General features: G+C 45.5%; 1 protein-coding gene across 2 annotated transcripts in view; it reads left to right on the top strand.

The window, feature by feature from the left end:
- The window catches only part of PRKG1 (protein kinase cGMP-dependent 1), a 1,533,271-nt gene that overhangs the window by 241,641 nt on the left and 1,275,531 nt on the right, over nucleotides 1-16,099 (top strand). Inside the window, exon 1 of one of the 2 annotated variants that reach the window (XM_030203097.1) lies at nucleotides 3,121-3,471. The exons of the other annotated variant lie outside the window; for it this stretch is intronic. Within the exon in view, the coding sequence (XP_030058957.1) occupies nucleotides 3,164-3,471 (308 nt within the window). The 5' untranslated portion in view covers nucleotides 3,121-3,163. Of the gene's footprint in view, nucleotides 1-3,120; nucleotides 3,472-16,099 lie in introns of those variants that run through there. 2 annotated transcript variants of the gene reach the window in all.

Genomic DNA, 16,099 nt, shown 5'->3' on the forward strand with positions numbered 1-16,099 from the left:
TCAATCTGAATATTGGCCAGTCCTTGGATAACTTACGGTACCCATGCAAGCCCTGGATATTCAATGCCAGTGCCTGTATTAGGGACAACATTGAGCATCCAGTCAAATTCTACCCGCAGCAGGCAGCACTGTGAAAATCATTCACTGCCGCGGGCTGAATATTGGCCCATTTGATTTTATTATGCAGTGAGTGCATTGCTTTGCTAATGCACTTGGTCATTCTTTCAGGTTTCTTCCTGATGCTTTTTTTATTTCTTCAAATATGATTTTGATTTCCTGATGGAAAAGGGCAGAGGAAAATAGTCCATGTTTCTTTTGTTGCTGTTGGCTGATTCGGAGGCATGGACATATTTCTCCTGTCTATCTAGCAATGGAGGCTTAGTCTGGTCTCCTAGCAACTGAAGTCTAACACCGGATGACAGGAATGCTGTTCTCTCAGGCATGAACTGAGCACATTCCTCCTCTCTCCTCGCCATCTCTTTCCCCCTTTTCTTCTCGCCTCTCTCCCCTCTTCCTTACTGTAACCCTAAGGGGTTAATATATATGTATTTAAAACAGCTGAGTCTCTGTTGCCTTAGCAATGGCTGGCTTGTCAGTTGCTGAGAGAGGGCAGAAGCAGCTGAGGAGAGAGGACCTATGGTGAGAGTGTTTGTGGCAGGGGGAAAGGAGTAAGCAGTTTGGAAGTATTTGAAGGGAAATTTTTGTGTTAAACAGGGAAACAGTGATCCTGTGATCTGTGTGGTACTCACACTGGTAACAGACAGTAGTTCTAAAAGAGTTTGTATGGATTTGGCTGATGTGCATGGCAGACTGGGAAAAGATGATGTAAAGCATTATTAAAGGTGATCTTGCTGGTTAGGGGGGTGAGATTAAATTACTGGAGTGTGGGTGACTTGGAGATTTTTGGTGAAAGGAGTGAAAGTTTGTGAGAGAAGAGGTAAGAGTGCTAGGGTGCTGGTAAAGTGCCAGCTTGACAGCTTCTGTGCGTTCTTTTGCTCACCGCAGTACAGGGAAATAAGTGTAAAGTAGTAGGCCTGGAAGAAAGGGAATATTTTAATTGATTTTGTTTTAATTAGTATAATTGGCCACAATGTTTTAATAATCCCTTAAGGTCACTTATTGGAGTTTTATGAACAGTGATAGGGAGATAGGGTTTTCCTTCCAATTTGGTTTGATTAAGGGAGGTTTAGGCAGAAGACTGCAAGGAGGAGGAAGAGGAAGTTGCAAAGCACTGTCTGGAAGCTCCTTTGGGCCCCCACGCAAGAGAGAACTCTGCATTTCTGTATTCACCTCGACAACTACATGTTCTGTTACAGCTAAGTAATGGCGTGCAAGAAAAGTTAAGCTGGTATACTCACCTGGACATTGCTTGATTTTCTAAGGTGAACTCTGTGAAATAACCCCCCACCCACCCACAAAGAATCAAATTCTTATGATCAGCAAGAAAGTTACAAATTTATAAAGAGAATTGATATGTTCTAATGTTAAATATATACATGTACTTATTTATTTTTGTTGTTACATTTGTAGCCTGCACTTTCCCACTCATTGCAGGCTCAATGGGGCAATAGAGGATTAAGTGACTTGCCCAGAGTCACAAGGAGCTGCCTGTGCCTGAAGTGGGAATCAAACTCAGTTCTTCAGGACCAAAGTCCACCACCCTAACTACTAGGCCACTCCTCATGGTTGTCTTTTTGCTAGGGTATGTAGTAACTCTGTGGAATAAAAAAAAAATAAACCTCAATACATTTTTATAAAGGCATATTAAAGACATGTTTAAATGTTTGGGAAAAAATATATTATTAGGTTACTGAGAAGAAAGTTAAACACTTATCAGATTGAGTTATGGGAAAATAAAAATAAGTAAAAATTGAATACTTGTATTTGATTTTACAAAGTAAAGTAAAAAAAAACCTGAAATTGATTCAACTTTTATTTTCATACCTTGGGTGTAAGAGTGGAATGTACACCCTTCCCCCGCTCTCAGTAGTTGTTCCTAGACACTCAGTTCAACTACAATAACATCTGGTATCTGTGGCCACACCCTTTATGTTGCCAGTCCCAGGGGGACGGAGTTTACATTACATTTGCTCAAATTTAAAGAGTGCTTGCCCCACTTCTCATGGTCCCTTCTCTGTATTTTTATTTCATTTACTGTGTCTCTTGCTCTGCTGCCACTTCCAGCTGGTGTGAGAAGAGTGTAGAAAGTTTTTAAGGGATACTGTTGCATGAGGGAAGGAAGAGACAGGGAAGCAGGGATCATAAAAGAGTCACTATTAATCGCCAACCCTTCTTCTGTCATTTAATTTCTTTCATGTTCTTCTCTTCCAAGCTACCCATATGTTGTTTATAATATTATTTCCCTGCACCGCCTCCTGTTTTTTACGCAACTGAAATATGTTTCAAAAAAGGCTTTTGTTCCGAATTCGGCTGCCGCTTCTTTAAATTTCCATTTTGCGATTGTGACCTGATTTGTATGCTGCGGGGTCTGGACTAGTCTGCATACAGCATCTCCAGAGACCTCTATGGACAGTGACTTGGAACAAAAGGCATGTCACTCTCCACTAAAGCACACCATTCAAAGTGAAAAATAGCCATTTAATAAAGAATGAAAGTCAGATTAGCCACACCAGGCACATCTGCCTTTTGTCATGTTGTTTACGAAAGGCATTCAGTGCAGTCAGCTTACAATAATAAGAAAATGGGACATTTTCCAGGTGATGATAGTGTGTTCTGCCTGCATAGGTGCTGGTAATGACCCAGTTAGAATAAATCAGTGGATGTGAGGTTTTGATAGCTTTGGAAGCACTCTCTCTTGCTCTTTTCACAGTCTCTAGCTTGACGCAGGCAGCTCAAAATCAGCTGGAACAAGCAAGCTTTCTGCAACTGATGCTGAATGGGGTTTCCACTGTGAGATTATGCAGGAAGCTCATCCCAGAGCACCCAGCAAATAACCCCATCACATCCCGAGCAGCAGGACAGACAGTGGCAGTGGAATAGAGGAGCTGAGTCCCCGGGAGGCGAGAGGGGCAGGTCCATCGGAAGGGAATTGGCAAAGTTGACGAAAGTAAGACTCGGTGGCGAGTTTGGGGGGAAAGTTGCTCTGTGAAAGGCAGACGAGGAAGCGGCAGTGGCAGCAGCAGTGGGAGCAGCAGCCCCTAGCATGGGCACCTTGCGGGATTTACAGTACGCGCTGCAGGAGAAGATCGAGGAGCTGAGGCAGCGGGATGCGCTCATAGACGAGCTGGAGCTAGAGTTAGATCAGAAGGATGAGCTGATTCAGAAACTGCAGAACGAGCTGGATAAGTATCGCTCCGTGATCCGACCGGCCACCCAGCAGGCTCAGAAACAGAGCTCAGGCACCCTGCAGGGGGAGAGGACCAAGAGGCAGGCAATTTCAGCCGAGCCCACCGCTTTTGACATCCAGGATCTCAGCCATGTCACCCTTCCTTTCTACCCCAAGAGCCCACAGTAAGCAGCAGGGTTTAAGCGTTGTGTGCACATAGCATCCTGTCTTTGCTAGTTGAATGGTCTCTGTATTGTCTGTCCATCCACTTGTGTAGACGGCTACCTGCACCTCTGCTTTCCATTTCTGTTCTCATCCTCAGCAATATTTCTAACACTTCTGTTGGGCTGTTGTACACATTTCCCAAACCACAGTAACTGCACACATCTGTTTCCTCTGTGTTTTTGTCCGGTGTCAAGGTATGTGAACCTAAACCGACTTTTTCTTTGAATTGTCAGTAAGATATGAAAAGCACCCCCCCCCCCCCCTTATACTGCAGTACAATTGCACCCCTCCTTTGAAAACAAATCCTGAAATGCTGTTCATGAAATGTTTTGAAAATGTGATCAATGTCTTGTGTGTTTTACATATATGCTTTGTCCTCCAGATTGCTAACCTACTTGTGATTCAGGTCTGATCTAGTCCACTCTGTATTTACTGTCACAATGTGCTAAATGATTTACCAGGGATTGTTTCCGGGGAGGGGAGGGGAGAAGGTTGATCCTCAGCCTAATGCCTTCTGATATCAAGGAGTCCCATTTGCTCTGCAGTTTTTATTCAATCTGACAGCTATGGGATTTGACTTCTGATACAGCCTCCTAATGATACCAGCTTTGTATTTATTTATTTAGATTTTGCTCACACCTTTTTCAGTAGTAGCTCAAGGTGAGTTACATTCAGGTACTCTGGATATTTCAGAAACTGCATTCAGCATCTCCAGATGCCGTAGCTCTAGCACATTACAGGTTTTCAGAATCTTTAACGTTATTGAGGGAAAACAAATTGTTGGGGCACCGTCTTTATTAGGTGAGTCAGAAGCTGTCAAGTGACAGCCCTCTGGGTACTTCATAATTCCATGGCGACTCATATTTGTTGAAGGACTTTGGATCACACTGTAGCATGCATTCTTTGGAAAAGAAAAACAAATATTGGATGTAGGAACTGTGCAAGAACCCCCATGAAGCATCTGTTGTCACACTGAGGAATCTTATTGGATGGGTCCTGTAGTTTTTGGTTTTAAGGTGGGAAGGAATGTGGATTATCAGACAGGTAGACCTCATACATGTCTCAGGGAAGTACCTAGTGCTCTGACATCTGTAGGATTAAAAGGGAAACAGAGGGAAGCAGATTAGATTAAGCAAATGCTCAGTTTAATAGCAGCTCGCTCGTTTTAAAATGTGCAACAGAATTAGATCATTTCAGATGCTGAAAAATTTCTCCTGACGTCCACACTTTAGCAGTTTCTTCAAAGAACTAATTTGGAATAATGACTTTCTCCAACATGCTTTCTGGTAGAGAAAGAAAGGCCCGAGAGCTTGTCTCGATCGGCTGAGTTAAACGAGGGCTGGACCCGTTCGGGAAGGCTCTGGGCAGGAAGGAGAGAGTGCATGGGTGGTGGTGGTGGTGGTGGTGGTGGGGGGGGGGGGGGGGGTAGTTTTCTCGGCCGGCGGGCTCAGGGGCTGGAATGATTGGTTGGCTTAAAAGATGCCAGCCAGCCCTGGAGCCCGATTCTTGCTTCCGATTGGAGGTTGTCGGTGGCGTGGCAGTGGGAATAAAGGCTGGGCTTCCTCCGAGGCGGCTTTGAACAATGGCGTTCAGTGCTGGAGCTGCTGGGGAGGAGGATATGCTTGCAGAGGTGTCCCTCTGCACTAGTGACTCCCTTGAAGAGAGTCCAGAGTGGGTGAGTGCAGGGGAGGTATCAGTGCCTCTCAGATCTATGGAGATAGCCAGGTCTGCAATTATAGTAGAAGCTGCACTGGGGGCGGGTAGGACACAGTCAGGGAAAAACTCATCCAGCCAGGTCCAAGAAGCAGGGGGTGGGTTCTAAGGTAAGAGGGTCGCAGAGATCGAGGGCTGTGGAGCTGTCAGTGTGCACAGCTGCTCTTTCTGACATGGTAGGGCTGGCTTTAAGAGAGGGGGGACAGATGAGGGGGGCTTGCACAGGGAGGCAGTGGTAGATCCTCCCCCTCCATCTGTTGCCTGCATGGAGGCTTCGGCGGAAGAGAGGGCGGCTGGTTTTCTAGATGAGGTGCACGGTGGCCTGGCCGGTTTGCCTCCTGGGGGTTCACAGCCTGTGGGTAGACAAAGGGCGGAGAGTGTGGCTGTTGGGCACTCACAGCCTTCCTGTGCTGTACCAGATGCTCTTGGGGGGGTCCCTACAAGCATGGGCGGCTCGACAGGCTGGGGCCCCTATCTGTGGGGCCATTGGCTGACCTTCATTTTGCCCCCATGGGCAGCGACTCTTGTCCTTCCCCCGGTGGCCCCCTGGTCCGGATTGCCCCCACTAGTGGATACGTGTTGGGCATTCCCGGGGTTCCCTGGGGCTGTGCCTGAAGCATCCCGAGGGGCCGGTGCTGGGTCGGGAGTCAGAGGGGCTGGTCCTGCTGCTGCTTCCTTTTTGTCTTTATAGGTGCAGAGCACAGTGGAGGGTGCGGAGCCGGTATCAGGCCTGACCAGCCAGGTGGAGCATGGGACAGCGGAATATCCTTTTACATCTGCGGTGGGCGGTACCAGCAGCAGGATAGCGGTGGGTCAGGAGCGGATCCTGCTTATCAGGGACACAGTGGTACAACCGGAGAGAGCGTCTGGAGATGACCCTGCTGCAGTCCCGGGGACATCCATGGCAGGTGCTGGAGCATCAGGATCGGGTAATAGATCGTCTTCTGCTCGGGTGTGGGGTGGGAGTGTGAGGCGCAAGGGAGTGCGAGGCGCAAAAAGAAGGAAAAGTGGATTAGGACTTCTTCCTCTTCTTCTGTCTCCTCATCTTCCTCTTCCACATCCTCCTCCTCTTCTTCTCCGTCCGGGGGCGTCTCTCATCCGGCGGAGTTGGCGACGGCTGACGGAGAGGGTACGAGGGGCCCACCTGCCTTGGTGGCACTTTCAGAGTTATGGGAGCAGGTCCTGCGTTTGTTGCGTAGGAAGATCAGGTGGAGGAAGTGTATAGATATATTTCGGTTGTTGGAGGGCAGGGGGCGCAAGGTCGCCAAACCGGTGGTTAATTGGGTGCGATCCTCTCTGTGCATGGCCAGTGTATGGGGGTGTCGTGACCCGGGCCAGTATGGCCTTTTGTTAGCATATGTGGACGCGGTTCTGGACACCTTTCAGAGGTTTAGGGGGTGGTCATGGTTGAACTACGACGAAGCCTTCAGGGACAAGATGGAAGAGAACCTGCATATATCCTGGGGGACACAGGATACCAAGTTATGTTTGGTTCACATGGCTCCTCTGTTATCGGCGGTGGGGGTTGGGGGGACGGGCAAGGGAGGGCTCGCTCTTGCAACTCCAGGTAGGTCCTTTCATGCCTTGAGTATGGGGGTCGGTGCCCCAGGAGCCGGATCAGTTTCATCCTCCGAGGTGTGTTGGCGGTTCAACAGAGCTTCCTGTCCCTTTCCAGACTGCAAGTTTCGAAATGTTTGTTCCGCCTGTGGCCAAGGACACATTGCGACAAAATGTCCCAAGAAAGGGGCGGGGGGGACCGGCCACCGCTAAGCCGTAATTGGTTTAGCTGTGTCCCTACGCCAGTGAGGGTCGATGCGATGCTACCCGATCAGGGAGGCTACGGAGATATTAGGGAGGGGTTTCATGGAAGGGTTTGTCGTTCCATTCCAGGGTCGGTTGGTCAATAACTAGGTGTGGAACTCGATGTCTACCACTCGGCTGTGGGAGGTGTTGAGGAAAAAACTGGCGGAGGAGATTGAGTTGGGCAGGATTGCCGGCCCGTTCGATTGTCATCCTTTTCCATCCTTTATGATCTCTCCTTTGGCGGTTATACCTAAGAAAGCGCCAGGAAAATTCTGCATCATTCACAACCTCTCGTACCCGACGGGTTGTTCTGTAAATGCAGGCATTCCCAAGGACTTGTGCTCGGTGCAGTACACGTCATTTGACTGTACGATGCGGCTGGTACGCCAATGTGGTGTCGGGGTGCAGTTGGCAAAGGTAGATATCGAGGCAGCCTTCAGGCTGCTACCCGTCCACCCTTCTGCGTTTCCGTTGCTAGGTTTACATTTTGAGGGGTTATTTTACTTTGACCGATGCATGCCGATGGGTTGTTCGGTCTCCTGCACTTACTTTGAATGGTTCAGCTCCTTTGTACACTGGGGGACTGCACAGAGGTCTGGGCTCCACAGTCTGGTGCACTCTTTGGATGATTTTCTGTTCATTGGGGCGTCCAATGGCATGGACTGTGGTCATTTGTTAAAAGCCTGTATGTCGGTTGTGGAAGACTTTGGCATTCCTTTGGCCACCGATAAAACAGAGGGCCCTGTCTCGGACCTCACCTTCCTAGGCATTGAAATTGACATAGTACGGATGGTTACCCGTTTGCCATGGGAGAAGGTGGCTGAGTTGGAAGAGCAGATTATGGCAGTATTACAGGCCCATAAGGCCCCCTTGCATGCCATTCAGTCCCTGGTGGGGAGCCTAAATTGTGCATGTCGGGTCATCCCGATGGGTTGTGCCTTTTCTCGACGTCTGGTTTTTGCAACATCCGGGGTCAAAAAGCCTCATCATGTGCCATTGTCCTCTGGAGTGCACCGTGATCTGCGTATGTGGTTGGAGTTCTTATCTGCATTCAATGGTACCTTAGCACTGCAGAGTGAGGAAGTGTCTAATGTGGATCTCAACTTGTTTACGAATGCAGCAGGAGGATTGGGTTTCGGGGTGTACTGTTCAGGTGATTGGTGCGCTGCCCAGTTTACAGACAGCTGGGTGGCGGCGGGGGTTACAAAGAACATTACCTTCTTGGAGCTGTTTCCGTGTGTGGTGGCCTGTGATTTATGGCCTGGGAAGTATGGCCTGCAGAATAAAAGTATCTTGGTGTGGTGTGACAATCAGGGGGTGGTAGAGGTAGTGAACAAACAGGTTGCGCATTGCTTGCTGGTGAACTCCTTGATTAGGGAACTGGTTCTGCATTGTCTGCGACTAAATGTTCACCTACGGGCTAGGCATGTGCCAGAAATTTCCAATCGTTTGGCTGATGCTCGTTCTCGTTTTCAATTTCAGACTTTCCAGGCTCTGGCACTGGAGGCAGATGAGGAAGGACAGCCGATGCCGGGGCATCTTTGGCGCCTAGGAGACCTGAGGTGTGGGAGATGCTGAGAGCCTCGGTTGCACCTACCAAATGGTCAGCGTATACCTACGGTTATGACAGAGTGACTAGCTATCTCAGGAGCGAAGGTTGGACAACGGGTCGGGCATCTGACGAACTGTTAGTTGCCTACATTGCTAATGCCAAGGCAAGGGGTAGTTCTCGAAGTGCAGTCACGTGTCATCTAGCAGGGTTCACCTTTTTCAGTAAGGCATTTGGGTGGGGTCAGCCGATCTCCAGTTTTCTAGTCCGCAGTTCCTTGAAGGGTTGGAGCAGGTCATCTCCCCTGGTGCTGGATGCTTGCCTTTTAGTGCACCTTTTGCAGGCTGTTGATTGTGTGACCTTTTCAGCTTTTGAGACGAGTCTCTTCTGAGTGGCCTTCGCGTTGGCATTTTACGGGGCCTTTCGGGTGGGCGAGATTGTGGAGAGCCGCAGGTCAGTTACAGTGTCATCCGGGCTGCTACAGGAGAATGTATGTATACAGAGCGGAGTGCTGCGCATCAAGCTGTTGCGCTCAAAAATGATCAGAGGGGTGCGGGGAGCACAATAGTGTTGAAGAGAGTCCCTGGTATGATCTCCTGCTCAGTGTCCTTGTTGGAAGTCAATTTAGAGGTCCGCCCCCATGGTCCTCACTCCCTGTTAGTGCATGCAGATGGCTTCATTTTAATGAGGTATCAATTTGCAGCGATTCTGCGCAAATGTCTTGTCAGCATGGGCGAAGATCCGGGTCATTTTGGAACTCACTTCTTCCGCATTGGGGTGGTAACCAGTGCCTGCCTGGCGGGCTTGGGGGTGGACGCCATCCAGAGTATCGGCAGGTGGTCTTCCAGGGCTTACCAGGGTTATATTAGGCCTTCCTGAGGGGGCCTAGTACAAAGCCTTTGCATTACTTTGGGGTGTTATCTGTCCTGGTTCCGACTCTGCTGTTGCCTTTTGCCTGTCACTCCGGCTATCTGGTCTTTTGAGGGGGCTGTTTGTGTGTGTCCTTGCTCTCCCATCTTGTGGTTGCCCCTCCCCCTTTTTGTAGATGCTGGTGGTTCCATATACTCAGTATGGATTGTTGGACATTCCTTCATCCATTGGGCTGGCTGCAGAGCGTCCCGGCGTCCCGGAGGGATTCATGTGGGATTGACACGGTGAGGGATCTCTTTCAGCTTTAGGCAGGTTTGGGACCCCCTTTAACATGGGGCCCAGGGCAATTGCCCTGTTTTTCCCATCCTTAACTCTAGCCCTGGGAGAGACATAAAATAGTTTATAATGGTACAAAGGAGGGGGATACATAAGAATGGTGACTTTCTTTGGTTGTATTGATGATAACATTTTGTTTGCTGGATTACTGTGAATGTTTTAATTGTGAACCATGCTGATTCAACCGGAGCTGATATTTCACAGTGTATACAGTATTTTAAAATGAAGATAACAATAAAAGCAATAGGTTTAGGCATTAGTTCCTTACTACCCTTGTGTTTCTCAGATGCTCTGTACCCCTTCACTCACTATGGGAAGTCAGGTTGACCACTCTGTTTACCTGGAAACTGCTTTTAACATAAAGATGCTACGCTAAATTTTTAAATAAGCATGTTGCAACTTAACTTACTGAAAGTTATAGTAGACAGAATCTCCTAGTAGCCTAGTGGTTAGTGCAGCGGACTTTGATCCTGGGGAACTGTGTTTAATTCCCACTGCAGCTCCTTGTGACTCTGGGCAAGTCACTAACCCTCCATTGTCCCAGGTACAAATAAGTACCTATATATAATATGTAAACCACTTTGAATGTAGTTGGAAAAACCACAGAAAGGCAGTATATTAAGTTCCATTCCCTATACCTCAACAGAGGGATAATTTTGAAAGACTTAGAAGGATTCTGTTTTTGCCAATGCCTAACCAATAAGGGTGCTTTCAAATTGTTTTTTAAATGTATCTTTATAATATGATGCAATTTTATTTATTGGGATTTATTAACCATATTTTTGAAGCGATTCGCCCAAGGAGGTGTACAGTAGGTACAATTTAACATTAAATCATTTTACAATGTATTTAATAGTATAATAGTAATTAAGCATGAATGCAATCAGAGGCAAACTTGGAAATGGAAAATTGAAACCCAGTAATAGGACTAATTTAATCTAATCCAAAGTCTTATGTATTGCAAGATCCAAAAAGGTCCCATACAGTTTACAATATTAAAATCCCATGTTTACATCATTTCATCACATATATCGAAGTCTCTTGACCTAGGATAGAAATTTCTGGAAAAGATAGATTTTCAGCCTTTTTCTAGAGAGATAAGAACTATCCAACCTAAGTGTCAAGGGCAAATCATTCCAAACTGATACTGAATAGGTAGAAAAAGAGGCTGTTCTGTGCTTACTGTAACATAGACTTTCCAAAGAAGGGTAAGTCAGTAAACAACAATTTTTAGAATGACAAATATTAGCAGATGAAAAAATGGTAAAATCTAACTGGTTAATCAGATAATTACCATAAATAGATATATGAATAAAACATAAAATGATAGAAATATACACATTTAACTGCACCATAGAACACTCATGTAACATAACTTTGATAAATATTAGAACAAAACAAATGATGCCATAAGAGACAGCAAGGAAGACCATTTAAATAGCATAGATATGATATTCACGCTGCCAGCACAATACCAATGAAACACCTAATAAGCATGCATGAGAACATTCAAATTACATAAATTTAATTTGGTATCAGCATAATACCAGTGAAACACCTAATAAACATGCATTAGAACATTCAAGAAGCATAGATATGATGTTAATGTTGTTTGTAGAATACAATGAAACATCTTAATATGTAGCTGAGGAGACAAGTGTAGTTGAGATATAGACGGGACAAAATAGGTAGTACAAAAATCTGTTGGGATAAATAGATGGGTGGCTAAACTGAAGACAAATTATATTTATTGCATTGATATTATGCTTTGTAAAGCACTTTGAGTTGGAGTACATGCAAAGAATGTGATACACATATGTAATATAACTTGAGTGAATCTTTGTTCATTTAGACCATCCCCTCAACTTGATCAATTGACATAGAGTGGCATGGCACAATGCTTGTGTAATGAATCATATTCCATTTCATGAATGTCCTGGATTCCTCAGATAAGAATGCAGTGCCATTGTTTGACACAATATCTGGAATGCTATGCTTTGCAAATAGTGTAAATCAGTGCTGATTGCTTTTTTAGAAATAGCCTGATGTGGTCAACCTCTAATCCCTTTGAGAAAAAGCCATCAGCAATAAGGAACAATTGTCATTATTGTGGAATCGATGAAGTTGATGGTTTCTATTCTTGTAGGTGGCATCCCAGGGCTACACCCCTTATCTTCTATGAGAGCCCAAAGGGTGGGGATAAAGTTTCTTTCAAGGCCTTACTTTTATGGACTTTTTATGTTGCTTTCGACATCTATTTCTCCTGTATTTGAATCTTTTGGATCCTTAGCACTCCTTTTTATCTCTACTTCATTCTTTTCTGGCAGGCAGCTACTCCTAGAACCTGCAAAATACTGCCCCAAAGTTTCTCTGTCACCCTCTCTCTGAAGTTTCTTTGATCTAAAGGGACTCCAAACAGGTTATCTCCAAACACTTTTTTCTTGTTACAACTAGCAACTTCCCATCTGAGCAGGCACACACTCCCAACCTCAGAAGATGGATCTCAATGGATTCCAGACATCATCCCTCATAGGATTTCAGCAAAAGACCACAGCTTCTCTGCTTTTCCTATGTCCTTGCTGTAGGCCAGCAGCAGAATTCAGCATCCTCAGGAGTCCTACGCTGTCTTGATAAAGGAAGCAAAGACAATTTTCCTTCCAAAACATATCCCTTTTATAATTTTAGAGACATCACAAATTCCTGCCATGACTATTCCATTGGTGAGATTCATTTACATATTCACTCCCATACCATTACACTATGTTGGCAATTCTATAAATTGTCACCATAAATTAGATACCACAAAAATCTGTACTTAGCACCAATTATATAATGGTGCTTAGGTTTGCATAAGCTGTTATAGAATACAGACATAAGGCAGCATTGGTACACCAAACTGTAGGTATGGACACTTATGTCAACTCAATGGCAGGAGTAAGTGGGCATGCCTACATGCGTCATGCCATGCGCGCAACCTATATTCTGAGTTGAAGGCATTGATAGGTGAAATACTCATGACATGCTCATGTTCCACCCGTGTTAATGCCCCCATGCAATTGTATGCTAAGGGACATAGCGTGTAAGTGTCTAGTGCTTACACGCATAACTACTAATTATTGGTGCCAATCACATGTGTGAATGCTATTATTCTATAAGTATGTGCATGTTATTGGCACCTAACTTTAGGCACACCTTATAGATTTGCCAGGGCAAATCATACCAGTAGCACAGCAGCACACTAATCCATCAGGAACAGAGTTAGTACTGAGGCCCATAAAATACTGTTTATTTCTTACTGCTTGCTTGATACACCACCTAAATGAGGAAATGCACAAGGCAGTTTACAATCTAAAATAGATCAGGAAAGGAATGCAATCTATCATTCAAGAAAGGAGAGAAGAGACAAAGGAAAAAAAGTCAACTAGGGTCACCAAATTATTGCTAAATGATGGACCAGAAAGACTCATGGTGCTGGACTCAGTGTTCCAAAATCTTTCAGGAAGAGGTAGGTTTATAGAGCAGACCTAAAGCTTAAGTAAGATGACTCCTGAGGTAGGTCTAGTGGCAATGAATTCCATAAAGTTGGAGCAGCAAATCAAAAAGCCAAGTGACTTGTAGACTCAAATTGAGAGCATAAGTACATAAGTACATAAGTAATGCCATACTGGGAAAAGACCAAGGGTCCATCGAGCCCAGCATCCTGTCCACGACAGCGGCCAATCCAGGCCAAGGGCACCTGGCAAGCTTCCCAAACGTACAAACATTCTATACATGTTATTCCTGGAATTTTGGATTTTTCCAAGTCCGTTTAGTAGCGGTTTATGGACTTGTCCTTTAGGAAACCGTCCAACCCCTTTTTAAACTCTGCTAAGCTAACCGCCTTCACCACTTTCTCCGGCAACGAATTCCAGAGTTTAATTACACGTTGGGTGAAGAAAAATTTTCTCCGATTTGTTTTAAATTTACTACACTGTAGTTTCATCGCATGTCCCCTAGTCCTAGTATTTTTGGAAAGCGTGAACAGACGCTTCACATCCACCTGTTCCACTCCACTCATTATTTTATATACCTCTATCATGTCTCCCCTCAGCCGTCTCTTCTCCAAGCTGTATAGCCCTAGCCTCCTTAGTCTTTCTTCATAGGGAAGTCGTCCCATCCCCGCTATCATTTTAGTCGCCCTTCGCTGCACCTTTTCCAATTCTACTATATCTTTCTTGAGATGCGGCGACCAGAATTGAACACAATACTCAAGGTGCGGTCGCACCATGGAGCGATACAACGGCATTATAACATCCTCACACCTGTTTTCCATACCTTTCCTAATAATACCCAACATTCTATTCGCTTTCTTAGCCGCAGCAGCACACTGAGCAGAAGGTTTCAGTGTGTTATCGACGACGACACCCAGATCCCTTTCTTGGTCCGTAACTCCTAACGTGGAACCTTGCATGACGTAGCTATAATTCGGGTTCTTTTTTCCCACATGCATCACCTTGCACTTGCTCACATTAAACATCATCTGCCATTTAGCCGCCCAGTCTCCCAGTCTCGTAAGGTCCTCTTGTAATTTTTCACAATCCTGTCGCGATTTAACGACTTTGAATAACTTTGTGTCATCAGCAAATTTAATTACCTCGCTAGTTACTCCCATCTCTAAATCATTTATAAATATATTAAAAAGCAGCGGTCCTAGCACGGACCCCTGAGGAACCCCACTAACTACCCTTCTCCATTGTGAATACTGCCCATTTAACCCCACTCTCTGTTTCCTATCCTTCAACCAGTTTTTAATCCACAATAGGACATTTCCTCCTATCCCATGACCCTCCAATTTCCTCTGTAGCCTTTCATGAGGTACCTTGTCAAACGCCTTTTGAAAATCCAGATACACAATATCAACCGGCTCCCCTTTGTCCACATGTTTGTTCACTCCTTCAAAGAATTGAAGTAAATTGGTCAGGCAAGATTTCCCCACACAAAAGCCATGCTGACTTGGTCTCAGTAATCCATGTCCTCGGATGTGCTCTGTAATTTTGTTTTTAATAATAGCCTCTACCATTTTCCCAGGCACCGACGTCAGACTCACCGGTCTATAATTTCCCGGATCTCCTCTGGAGCCTTTTTAAAAAATGGGCGTTACATTGGCCACCCTCCAATCTTCCGGTACCACGCTCGATTTTAAGGATAAGTTGCATATCACTAGCAGTAGCTCCGCAAGCTCGTTTTTCAGTTCTATCAGTACTCTAGGATGAATACCATCCGGTCCAGGAGATTTGCTACTTTTCAGTTTGCCGAAATGCCCCATTACGTCCTCCAGGTTTACCGTGAAGTCAGTAAGTTTCTCCGACTCGTCCGCTTGAAATACCATTTCCGACACCGGTATCCCACCCAAATCTTCCTCGGTGAAGACCGAAGCAAAGAATTCATTCAGTCTCTCCGCTACGTCTTTGTCTTCCTTGATTGCCCCTTTTACCCCTCGGTCATCCAGCGGCCCAACCGATTCTTTTGCCGGCTTCCTGCTTTTAATATACCGAAAAAAAATTTTACTATGTTTTTTTTGCCTCTAATGCTATCTTTTTTTCATACTCCCTCTTGGCCTTCTTAATCTGCGCCTTGCATTTGTTTTGACACTCCTTATGCTGTTTCTTGTTATTTTCAGACGGTTCCTTCTTCCATTTTCTGAAGGCGTTTCTTTTAGCCCTAATAGCTTCCTTCACCTCACTTTTCAACCAGGCCGGGTGTCTTTTGGACTTCCGTCTTTCTTTTCTAATTTGCGGAATATGTATGGCCTGGGCCTCCAGGATGGTATTTTTGAACAGCGTCCACGCCTGTTGTACAGTTTTTACTCTCTCAGTTGCAGTACATGGAAGGAATGAATAAATGGCTTTAAAGACAGATTGCAAAGAGCATACTGGATGATATGGTGTAAAGAAAGAAGACAGAAAGGAGCAGTTGCAAAAAAAAATTTATGTGTCAAAATCAAGATCTTAAACTGGATCGTGAACTGAATAGTGATGTTGAATCAGGAGTGGGGTCACTCGGTCAAAATTCTTTGCTCCAGAGTAAACACTATTACATTTTTGTGACAAGGCTTCCATGTAAATTAAATCATTGGTTTGTTTGTGACTTCACATGGGTATGGTGCTCTATTTGGAGGTACACTATCCAGCTCATTTTCAAAAGAGAAGGGCGCCCATATTCCGACCCAAATCGGGAGATGGGCGCCCTTCTCCCGGGGGCGCCCAAATCGGTATAATTGAAAGCCAATTTTGGGTGCCTCCAACTGCAGTCTGTCGCGGGAACGGACAAAGTTGACG

Source organism: Microcaecilia unicolor, chromosome 5, assembly GCF_901765095.1.
Source record: "Microcaecilia unicolor chromosome 5, aMicUni1.1, whole genome shotgun sequence".
In the NCBI taxonomy this organism is placed as follows: domain Eukaryota; kingdom Metazoa; phylum Chordata; class Amphibia; order Gymnophiona; family Siphonopidae; genus Microcaecilia; species Microcaecilia unicolor.